Source organism: Berghia stephanieae, chromosome 1 (assembly GCF_034508935.2).
Source record: "Berghia stephanieae isolate SIO BIC M18660-M18661 chromosome 1, UCSD_Bste_1.3, whole genome shotgun sequence".
Lineage (NCBI taxonomy): Eukaryota > Metazoa > Mollusca > Gastropoda > Nudibranchia > Aeolidiidae > Berghia > Berghia stephanieae.
The window spans coordinates 116,566,725-116,579,224 of NC_088360.1; the positions used below are offsets into that span (position 1 = coordinate 116,566,725).

Here is a 12,500-nt window from a genome sequence, read left to right on the forward strand (position 1 = left end):
CCACATGCAAGAACCAAATATTAATATAATAACCTGACGTGTGTAAACTCGTTAAAAACCAAGCAACTGGCATCGTCCAGTGATAAAACAAACGTAGTCCTTTGGTGCCATAAGGTCCATGGAGTCCGAGATCATCCCGTTTTCCATAGCGTAATAGAGCAATTGCTTGCTACACTTTTCACAAGACGCTAATCGCAAAGTACTTTGCGCCAGATCTTACAGACCCAGCTACCCAATTACTGCTGATTGGACGGGCGGCGGAAGGGATGGGGGGGTATCAGAAAAAAAATCGTGACTTCACCCGGGATTGATCTCGGGCCCTAAGTATGTGAAGCAGATGCTCTACAAACTGAGCTATCGGGACCTCATTGTGATAAAACAAACTTACAAGCAAAACCCGATGGTACAGTTGAAAACTACTATCAAGTGTTCTCTTCATGTAAAGATTCATATCTATCTGGTCACGGCTTTTTATAACAGACTCTGAAAGGGAAATGGACATTTCAAATAATTATAATAAGTCATTATAATAAGTCATGCTGTTAATGACATTAAAGTGAGACTAACCAGTCATTATATATATATATATATATATAATATATATATATATATATATTTATATATATATAAGGTTTAGTAATAAGCATCGCAGTCTGTCGCAGATTTTTTAAAGCCTCGATGAGTATAGCTGCTCTCTCTCTCTCTCCATCGAAGTTGTTAATTGTTTCCATTAGTCACGGGTCATGGGCCAGAGTTTTAAGGCTGTCAAGATCTTGTTGAGACTTTAGTACGGTGGGCACAGCAGTTTTTCTTAGTTCTTCAGGGATTGATTCGGCCTCATCTGAGTCTAGAAATGTCTGATATGTAGAGAGATCCTGGTTCAGGGTAGTTACCATTGATGTTGGTGGTCTCCCTACATATTTGTTGCCATGAAGGAAATATTCTGTCATTACAGTTTGGGCTGGGATGTTATCTTCCCGACGTAAGATGTGACCAAATAACCACCATCGCTGTTTCTTTATTATTGTACTCAGGCGTTGGACCCTGGTTCTTTCATTGAGATCAGTATTTGTAATTGTCTCTGGCCAATAGATTCCGATTACGCGACGCAATTGTTTGCGGTGGTATGAATCGAGACTTTTCAAGTTCTTTTTTTGTGAGGCCCCAGGTTCCACAATTATATGTCAATATCGGAATAATCAGTGCCCCGTAAATCTGTATTCATTTATTTTCACTGATTATGTTATTTCTATTCCATAAATTTGGAGTTGGTTGAATGCATTGGTAGCCATCTGCTTTCGTTTTCTGATGTCTTCATTTTCATTGATCAAATTGCCTAGTTTACGTGCACTTTTCCATTCATTTAAATATCTGTTGATTTTTGTATATTCTGTTTTGGATTGATTCACTTTTAGATTCCATGCTTCTAGAGTTGTTGATATTATTGGCGTGTATATTTTCGCTTGATGCTCTGATTCAAAGATTGGGTCTGCATCATCTGTGTATATCATTTCACGTGTGATCTTCTTTGTTTAGTGGTAATTTTGATCTTAGTTCTTTCATGGCCGATTCGAGGTATATCGTGAATAGAATTGGACTCAAGTTGTCTCCTTGAGGGGATCCAATTGAGGCTGATATTGTTCTTAATTCTCTGCCAGATTCAAATTAGTATTTGATAATAGGTATCTTATGAGCGTTCGACAAATGGATGATGCCAAGTCTGCAAAGATAGATCATCATCAAGCCCTACTGCAACCTCCTCGTGGTGTCGAACGGTAACAGGTCAAGCTGGCCAACTGCAGAGGGCGACAAGAATAGGCAATGGCAAACCATTCTTGTAACTTTGCCGAGTTAACTGCATGAATAAGTCCAAAAAGTTAAACGGTGACAGCGTAAAGGGGAGCATGTTTTCACGGAAGACTGCTGCCTCGCTCGGTTGGGAGCGTGATGTTCGTCAGGTCACACCGAACCGTCAGCCAGTTACTAGGCGAAATAAATTTAACAAATGTGACAAAACCAAAATTGGGACATGGAATGTCAGGACCTGTGCCCAAAAAGGAAAACTAAACAACATTCTGAAAGAAATGAAACGGCTCCAAATAAATATTCTTGGCCTGGCAGAGATGAGATGGAAAGAGCAGGGAACCATGTCAAAACAAGAAAACAACATGACATATAAGATCATATGGAGTGGTGGAACCTCTTTCCAAAAAGGAGTAGGGATGATTTTAGACCAAAAATCAACCAAATTTTACAAAGGGCACGTAGCAATCTCAGACAGAGTTTTGCTGGTTAAGCTAAGAGGACCTGTAGTTGACACCAATATTATTCAAGTTTATGCACCAACAGAAGAGGCGACAGATGCAGATATGACAGAGTTTTACCATTCACTAGACAAAGCAAAACGAATGTGTAAATCACAAGAAGTCCTTATGGTAATGGGGGACCTAAATGCTAAGATTGGCAGAGGCAGAGATGGTGACATAATCGGACCACATGGACTCGGAGACAGAAATGAACGAGGAAACATCTGGGCAGATTGGTGTAGAACAAATAAATTAATGATTTCAAAACCTGGTTTCAACAACACCCAAGAAGAACCTGGACATGGCAATCACCAGGGGACAGAGCAAGGAACCAGATAGACTTTATAGCAGTATCATCAAGATTCAGAAATGGCATATTAAATTGCAAAACCTACCCAGGCGCCGATGTAGACAGTGACCATGTCCCAGTTGTTTGTACAATAAGGATAAAGTTTAAAGCTATTCAGAGAACAGCTGGTAGAATAAAGAGGGATTACAGGTTATGCAAAGACAATGGCATACAAACAAAAATGAGAGAAGAATTTGAAAATGCACTCATGATACAAAGCCAAAGTGAACCTGATAATGAAAAATGTGAAAAACAATTTGATATATTCCAAAAGTGTGTCAAAGCAACTGCAGAAAAGCATTTACCAATAGCTCAAATAAACAGCAAAAAGGAATGGATGACAAATGAAATTCTAAACCTATTTGAAGAAAGACGAAAATGCAACAGAGGGTCTGCAGAATACCAAACATTGAACAACCACATTAAATCCAAATGCATCGAGGCACACGAGAACTATCTAGACTGGAAATGCTGCGAAATCGAAAGAGAATACAAACCCAACACCCAACAAGCTCACCAAAGAATAAAAGAACTATCAGGGAAAAGGAAAAGCAAAGCAGCAGGAAGTTGTATCCAAAACAAACAAGGGGAACTGCTATTTGAAGAACAACATATAGAAAGCCGATGGGTAGAATACATAGGCGAACTGTACAATGATCCAAATAGAAATGAACCACCACTGAAATTCAAAGAACCATTAAGCGGACCAAACATCACCAAAAGTGAAATTGAACATGCCATGGAACGAATGAGGGATGGTAAAGCAACAGGCCCTGATGAAATATCTGTAGAGGTATTAAAAAGCCTAGGAGATCTAGCAATTGATGAACTTCACATATTATTCAACAATATATACAATACTGGGAAAATTCCAGAAGATCTCTGTAACTCTATTTTCATAGCAATACCAAAGAAAGCAGGTGCAGTCAGATGCGAAAATTTTAGAACTATAAGTTTAATAAGCCACATCAACAAAATACTGTTGCGTATAATTATCAACAGGCTAAGGAATAAGATTAACCCCGAAATCGCAGAAGAACAATATGGATTCCAACCTGACAGAGGGACAAGGAACGCAATATACCTCCTCCGTGTTTTAAGTGAAAGAGCTATACAGGTTCAGACCCCACTATACCTCTGTTTTGTCGACTACAAAAAAGCTTTTGATAGAGTACGCCACGAAGAAATACTAAAACAACTGCACTCCATTGGCGCTGATGAGAAAGACCTCAGACTCATGCAAACATTATACTACACCCAGCAGGCATCTATCAAAATCGGAAACTCTACAGGAAATTCCATTCCTATTAAGAAAGGAGTCCGTCAAGGGTGTGTTGCCTCACCAGATCTGTTTAATCTATACCAAGAAACAATCATGAGGGGCATAAATAATATGGAGGGAATAAAAGTGGGAGGTCACAACATAAATAATATAAGATACGCAGACGATACGGTACTCATTGCAACATCAGAAATCCAACTTCAAAAGATTGTTGACAAAGTGGTAGTAGATAGTGAAGCCAAGGGAATGGAAGTGAATATCACCAAAACGGAATGCATGGTAATACAGAAAAACCCCGAAAACAACAACACCTGCAATATAACGATTCACGGCGAGCAACTTACCAACGTAGAAAGTTTTAAATACCTAGGTTCAATAGTGACAACAGATGGAAGATGTAACCGAGACATACGAGCAAGAATAACTCAAGCCAAACAGGCCTTCATGGACCTGGGAAACATTTTGAAAAACAAACAGATGTCGTTCGGGATTAGATTCCGAGTCTTGAAGTGCTACGTGTGGCCAATCTTGTTATACGGATGCGAAAGCTGGACTACAAATGCAGAAACACAAAAGAACATTGAAGCTTTTGAAATGTGGTGCTTGAGAAGGATGCAGAGAATATCGTATACTGCACACAAAACGAACGAAGAAGTGCTAAAACAAACATACCAACAAAGGAAACTAATGCCCTTAATAGTGGATCGACAACTATCCTTTTTCGGACACATAGTAAGGAAAGATAAGAATGAATATCTGGCAAGTTGTGGAAAAATACCTGGTAAACGCGCCCGGGGGAGACAAAGAAAAACACTCATAGACCAACTGAAGGGCTTCACCAGCCTAACAATCCAAGAGCTGTTTGAAAAGGCAAGAGACAGGGAGGAATGGAGAGAGATAATTCATGCAGTATCCGAAGCCTGGACCAGGCATGGAACCTAGAAGAAGAAGATCTTATGAGCTTCACGTGATCTTTGTCCAAGAATGAATCAAGGATTGATAACAACTTGTTGCTACATAATATGGTGTCAAAAGCTGAACTTATAGATATTCCAAGCATGGTAAATTCTTCCTTATCTTTTTCCGTTCTGGCGTTTAGTCATCGATGGGCCTATACTATTTCCTCAGTGCTTCTTTCTCTTCTAAACGAGCTTTGTGATGGTGGAAGAAATTGCTCTACTTTTTCTCTAATTCTTTTTAGCGTGGTTGTGCTTAAAACTTTTCTTAGTGTAAATAATAAAACAATTGTGGTCGCAAATTTTCTAAAGGGGCTTTCTTTTTATTTGGTTTGTTTAGCAGAATGATTTTTCCGCTCACCAAGACTGAGGTCTTGTTTTGTCTTAAATATCTTATTATACATATCAGCCAGTATTTGCATGTCTTCGTCGTTAAGACATTTTAGTTCTTCTGCTCTAACACCTGGCCATCTGTTGTTATTGAGCTTTTGTATGGCTTCGTTTATTTCTTAGGGCGTTATAGGCGTTTCAAGCTCTGGATAGGTAGACTCGAATGGTTCCACTTCTTGAATACTCTTGTATTTCTCAGAAAAGTACACGCTTATTGTGTTTATACTTTCTTTATCATTACATACGGTCTCATTAATCTTTGATTATCAGTCTATTATGTGTTTTCTGTCGTTTGATTGTATTCACCGCTTTGAACATTTTCATACTGTCACTCGTACTACTTATTTCTATCACAATCTCATCTATTTTCTTTTTATGATTATCTATTGAATGAAATTTAATTCGATGCATGATTTCATTTCATTGTCTCTTCATTTTGTTCTTCACATCCGTATTTAATCAGCTGTTGATGACAATCTCATTTGTTTTTTTCTGCTGTGATAAGTCATGCAGTATAGGACAGTGGTCTTTTTTGTGTACTGCTTCTCTCGGGCAGTATTGTTTCCCTGCTCATCATCTCGCTTTGGACAAGATGTTTTTGCATTTCAGCTGGGTTAGAGACATTCTTTAAATTCTTTGACGAAAGATTCGATTCGAAGTGAGGGTGTTTCTGACTTCTGACATTTTCTTTGACTAAGTCATCTCTTACACTGCTGAAGTCTTTGATCGACTTTCTATTTTCTTTGTAATGCCTATGCCTTGGCTTATTTTAATTTTCTGTGGGCCTGAACTTTGAAATTAAGAGTCTGTGGTCTGTAGATGGCTTCGTTCCTTCATATATTCGTGAACCATTGAGAATGCGTTTGTAATAGTCCGAAATTATGATAAAGTCTATCTAGTTGTAAGTTTTGATAATCTTATCATTAGAATTTTTACACGTTCCTTGCCATGTAGTAATTTGACGGGAAGGGTGTTTAAAGGCATTGTTACGTATGAATAATTTATGTTCGCAGCAAAAATTAATAAGATACAGGCCATGATCATTACGCAGCACTTTGGAATAAGCACCAAGGCATGTTTCGTAGTCTTTCCTTGTTCCTATTATAGCATTGAAATCGCCTGTGATTATGATGTCATCTAAATGGTCTCGGATTGTCAACTCAATTTCATATATAAAGTTTACCGTGAAGAAAAGATACGCACTCTTTTTAAAGTTCGTTTTAAAAAAATATTCTGTGATGCAACCTGGGAAATGACAGTCCAAGAAGAAGTTGGGGTAGAAATTAAGAGGAGGAGATGGAAACGGCTGGGCCACACTCCATAAGTAGTTTTCGACGCTGTTCATTTAAAAGATAAAGATAATTCTTTAAAAAAACAGCAAATGGAACACGATTCTGAAGACAAGACATGGACATAAGTTGTATTAATAATATTGTGCTACTTCTATTACTATTATGTGAATCGATTGAAATTCAGTTAAGTGGGTTTACCCGCAGCAGTCCATCAAATAAAATTGTTATCTATGGCTCTGGTGGTAAATCGCGTCAGTAAATTTGGTGATGCCTTCTCTAAATAACAATTGTAGACACTGAAAAATCTAAGCATATTATTTTGTTTTGTCTTAAATCGGTTATTTTTACGAATTTCCCCGAATGGCTGTCCATGCCGTGCGATTAATTGAACTTTTATTTTTCCTCGAATAAGCTGTGAACTTGGTATTTTGAGTTTGTGTTTGTATAACGAGTAATCGATATCTCAGGACATTAAATTTTTTTAATCGAGAAAAAAAAGAAAAGAATTTAGATAGTTCACGTCCATTTTACTTGGCCATGCACTAATGACAAGACGAGAACATTAAAGACGAATTCAATTCCGTTTCCCCACAGCGCTTGTAGAAGTGTAGAGAAAATATGGCTTATTTAAAGTTTTGAAGCCTTCAGATTAGTTTTGAGAACATCACTTTTTGATATTTTATAATTAACTCACACAAAAACATTACATCCGAAACTCCTACCCCCCCCCCCCCCCGACCTCTCACAGTTTGTCATATCGGTGACTATGCCAAATATTGAATTTCAAACATCCAAATTAAAGAGCAAGCAATTTTCTTCAGCTATTCAACTATTATATATAAGTTACGATTTCCCCGTAATTAATTTCTAAATTATGTGTTATTCCCCCCAATACACTGAAAGATTTCTCTCATCCTTATTTGGAAACAAATCATATCATTTTTATTATTATTATTATTATTATTATTATTATTATTATTATTATTATTATTATTATTATTATTATTATTATTATTATTCAAGAGATATATAGCATAGAATGAGAAGGCACATCACATCACTGTGCGAGATTATTTATCATATTATCTATTTCACATACCTTTCTCACATGATCTTCCAAACCATCCAGGGTTGCAGAAACACTGAAATCGTGGGTTTTTTGTGGACTTGGTGTCAATACATTTCCCGTGGTTGGAACAGTCCGAAGAATCAATACACTCGTCTGTTATGGTGAAAGTAAAATTCCCGTGAGCTCCGTATCAGATTGGAAGAACAATTCTGTCGTACTCTTGAAAAACAAATATTTAAAAATTTGGCCAGCGTCCTTTGATCGATATTTGAAGGACGAGATTTCTGGCCAAATTTTTTAATGTGTTTTTCCAGAGTACGGCATAATTGACAATACACATTTTCCCCCATCTTGGCTAGTAAATAGGTAAGAAAAGTTTTCTATTTTTCCGGTTCCAAAATCCTTAGAAGTGTGTATGTAACCAGTCCTTCGGAGGACTAATAATGAATAGGTTACACATTGGATCACTCGGAAAGTAGAAGATCATTTACACAAGTTATGTTTTCAGTCCTCCGGAAGAGTGGCTTTACACTTCCAATGAGATTGGAACCAGTGTCATTATTTGACATCACCTTTTGTTTCCTATTGGTTTTATATCAAGATGTATTCCAACTTCTCAAGATGTCTTAAACCAAAAACGTTTTTTAGGTCTCCATGTTAAAACCGTTTGACAATCTAGGAGCTGTCTGCATTAAACCCTCGTGAAATCGAATTCAATTACTCCATAATTGTGCGGCTATAAGGTCTTGTGGTATGACACTCGCTTTCGGATCGGAAGGTCCTGGGTTCAAGCCTCGCTCGGCGCATAGTTGAGTCATTGGAAAAGGCTCTTTACTCACTTTCTCTCACCGTACTCAGGTGTAAAATGAGTACCTCGCCGTTAACAGCTTTGTCTCAGTCGGAAACAAAAAATTAATATCGCATAAAAGGCGTCATTTCTCATTTCAGATGTTACGTGTTGCTGTTGGGTACCCTGCAAAGCGTTTTGAGCACGTTTAGTGGATATTGCGCTATATAAAAGCTCTTTTTTTAAATTACCCAAATGCGAGGCTGTTGTGATAATACTACTGCCCTATCTTGCCGACCAGTTAATTGAAATTTCAGGAATAATCAGGAAACGCACATCTGCACTCTTGTTTCCCCTGCACAATTCGACAATGGAATAACTAGGCAAGCACCCAGCAGCGAGACCTTCAAACGCTCTCCTCTCCTCCACAAAAGCGGAGACTGAAACGACCAGACTCTGCACGGCCATACCAATCTTCAAATCAATAAAGTTTTGGTCTGAAAGGAAGAAAATATTTTATTTTATTCATTTTATTTATTTTATAATTATTTATTTATTTATTTATTTATTTATTTATTTCCATTTATTCTTCCCCATGGAGAAATTTGTCTTTAGGGTCTTTTCCAAGGGAACACCGAAATAACCCATGCGTCAGCCGCAGTGCAGCGCCGCATAGTGAGCTAGGGCGAGGTGACTTGCTCAAGACCACACAGCGCAGCGGCGGGAGATCGAACTCGGTACCTTTCGGGTACGAAGCAAAGACCGTACTGCTGAGCCACGCTAGAAGAAGAAGAAGAAGAAGAAGAAGAAGAAGAAGAAGAAGAAGAAGAAGAAGAAGAAGAAGAAGAAGAAGAATTTATTTTGACATACCTTTAAACTGACAATGTTCCCCGTTGTAGAGTCTGTTACATTTGCACCTATCATTTACCAAAACGCCGTGACCAGAACATGATTGGGATCCTGGAATAGAATCTGAAATATAAACCGATAATATATTATCTGGGATGAAGGAGGGAGCAATCCCACAAACAGCGCTCAGATGGACTCCGCAGAGTAATCGCAATAGGGGAAGACCTAAAGCGCTTTGAGCACGTTTAGTGGATATTGCTCTGTACACAAGCTGAAGTTTTAAAGTTTAAGTACCACTGGAAACTTGGAGAAGATCGTTGGATAGAGAAACGACATCCTTCGGTTGGTCACTGGCGCTCCTTACTGTCGACCTTTTGTGCTTATGAAACACCAAAGAGGAGTAAGTAATAAATATATTATTTGAGACCCAAGCTCAACATTTATGCTATGAGTTCAGGTAAAATATTCACAACATCCGCCAGTCGCATATAACGTACCAACACCCAAAACTATTTGTAACCTTAAACATTTATAGTCTGATTAATAGAAGTAAGTGAAAACGAATCATCACAATGATTGTCTATAAGCAATAACAAAGAGCTGGGTGACGTTAATTTCGTTCTATCTATACAATACCATTAATCATATATATTAGGTGGCATTGCATTGACAGGAACAGGGTATTTACAGTAATCGTAAGCACGGTATTAATAATTTGAAAAAAAATATCTTAAGCTCACATTGAAAATAAAGACAGGGTAATTATAGAGTCCCTTATTTGCTACTTCTCGAATAGGCAAGGTAGATTGAATTTGATACTAAGCTGTTATAAGCTGTGGATAGTAAAAAAGTAATGAACAAAAATGAAATAAACAGCTCCGAAAAAGAATTTAAAAAAACAAACACGTACCCGTGCTCAAAACCAGTATAATATTAATGCATGACTTGCAATCCAGACCGCAGGTAAGGATATTATTGAAGACAAGCGTGGAGACCTCAATTTTTATGAAAAGTTCAACTATGTTGTTCTAGTGGTCCCAATAGCTCAAGGGTAGAGCACTCGCCTCACAACTACAGGGGCTGGTATCGATCATGACTTAAGTCGATATTTTTTCTTCTTCTGAGCACCTACCACACACACATACACACGCACACACACACACACACACACACACACACACATACAAACAATTTCAATTTCAATGCTTTCAATGTGTTTGCAAAAGTCCTCGTAAAGACAAAATTCTAATTCAAAGGTTTATTTTTAGGCAATCGCCAATATAACTCATGCAAGAATATAATAATTCCAATCAACAAATCAATTAAGTAAAATCAATTATGAAGCAAGGAGATGAGGAGGAGGAGGAGGAGGAGAGAGAGAGAAAGAGAGAGAGAGAGAAAGAGAGAGATAGAGAGAGAGAGTTGTTGGTTAGTTGGATCTGTTAGATATGACGGAAAATCTTTTGACTGTAGACTCGCGTCCTCACTAAGGCCATTGCTATTAATGCAACAGAAACCGAGTAAAACTTTAATGATTATATAAATAAGTATATTTATCAAATCAACATGAGGTTCGATTTTGCTTTAACCTGCTTCAACGAAACTCGTGTTACCTCCCTTTATTTGGTGATTGCAGTCTATTATTCTAATTAGATATGGAAGAATCTCTAATTTGAAATAAATTTAGTCTAGCTATTAAGGAGTTGATAAACAAAAGATTCGACAAAAATACCCCCCCCCCCTCCAAAAAAAAAGGAAAAAAAGGCTTACTTTTGATATTGATATCAGCACAGCTCCAAAAGAGATAGTTATTTCCCCATTCCTTCGCCTCCTTGACAACACGTAACGTACAGTTGGTGCAATCAGTATCAGGTAGTTTAAGTTTGATGTCAGAAGCCCTGCAATATAAAAATGCCACAAAACTTCAAATTTCTAACATTTTATTGGTTTTAACTCCTTCTTTGAATGAATGATGAAATAGAAAATTGAGAGTTGATGTCTCTTTTTCAATCATCTTCCGATCCGCCATTCATGTTTAATTCAGATCATTAATGGTAAGTTGAAAGCATGAAAGTTATTTCTAAATTATTATTATATATTTATAATTGAACATTTTACGGTTTCAACAAATCGACTGTAATGAGATAAAAAGAAAATATTGTTTTTATAGAGTACTTATCCAAGGATCGATATGTACATATATGCAGGTCTGTCATCCAAATGCAATTATTGGCCTAGTTTATCATTGTTGTAATGGACAATATTTCGCGTCATTTTTTTAGATTTACATTGCAACATTGAGCCCATAATGAATTGGGTTATCAGACCTGCAAATAAGATGCCTCCGCCATCCAGGGCTCCACATTACCATGTTCTTCAATACACGACGAAAGGCGTATTTCGTAAATAAGATATGATCAAATTGAATTTGAATGAACACATGGTGACGATTTCACAACATTTAACCAGTTAGCTTTAAATTTAATATCCTTAAAGGACTAGACATAGATGGAAAAGTTCTAAGAATTATTAGAAACTTATATTGGAATCAAAGTTCAACCGTCAGGATTGAAGGAGAATTCAGTAAATATAATCAAATTAAACGAGGTGTTAGACAAGGATGTTTTTTGTCACCAGACCTTTTTAATATCTACAGCGAAACAATTATTAGAACTTTAGAAGATAGTCCAGGCATTAAGATCAATGGTGAGAATATCAACAATATAAGATATGCAGATGACACAGCACTAATTTCAGACTCAAAACAAAATTTACAATTATTCCTTAATAAAGTAGTTACAGAGAGTGAACGTATGGGGTTATATTTAAATGTAAAAAAGACAGAATGCATGGTTGTATCAAGGAGAGAAATAAATTCAACATATAACTTAATAAGCAAAGGAGAAACTGGAAAACAAGTTCAGACATTTAAATATCTTGGATACATAATAACTTCAGATAGCAGATGTAGCACAGAAATAAAACGAAGACTTGCAATAGCTAAAGATATTTTTTATAAAATGAGTCTTATTTTCAAAAACCACAATATCTCAATGACAATAAACATAGGGGTTTGAAGCCTATGTATGGTCAGTATTATTTTGTGGCTGTGAAAGCTGGACAATTACAGAAGACATTAGAAAGAAACTGGAGGCAGCAGAAATGTTTCTTAGAAGGATGTTAAGAATCTCATGGACAGAGAAGAAAACTAATGAAGAAG

The 12,500-nt window shown here is 37.0% G+C and overlaps 1 protein-coding gene across 3 annotated transcripts in view; it reads right to left on the reverse strand.

Moving 5' to 3' along the window:
- The window catches only part of LOC144962853 (uncharacterized), a 50,082-nt gene that overhangs the window by 2,372 nt on the left and 35,210 nt on the right, over window positions 1-12,500 (reverse strand). For all 3 annotated transcript variants that reach the window (XM_078896189.1, XM_078896190.1, XM_078896191.1), the window contains 4 exons: window positions 11,051-11,178; window positions 9,302-9,403; window positions 7,675-7,797; window positions 389-483 (listed from right to left, as the gene is read on the reverse strand). In XM_078896189.1, the coding sequence (XP_078752315.1) occupies window positions 389-483; window positions 7,675-7,797; window positions 9,302-9,403; window positions 11,051-11,178 (448 nt within the window). The remainder of the gene's footprint in view (window positions 1-388; window positions 484-7,674; window positions 7,798-9,301; window positions 9,404-11,050; window positions 11,179-12,500) is intronic.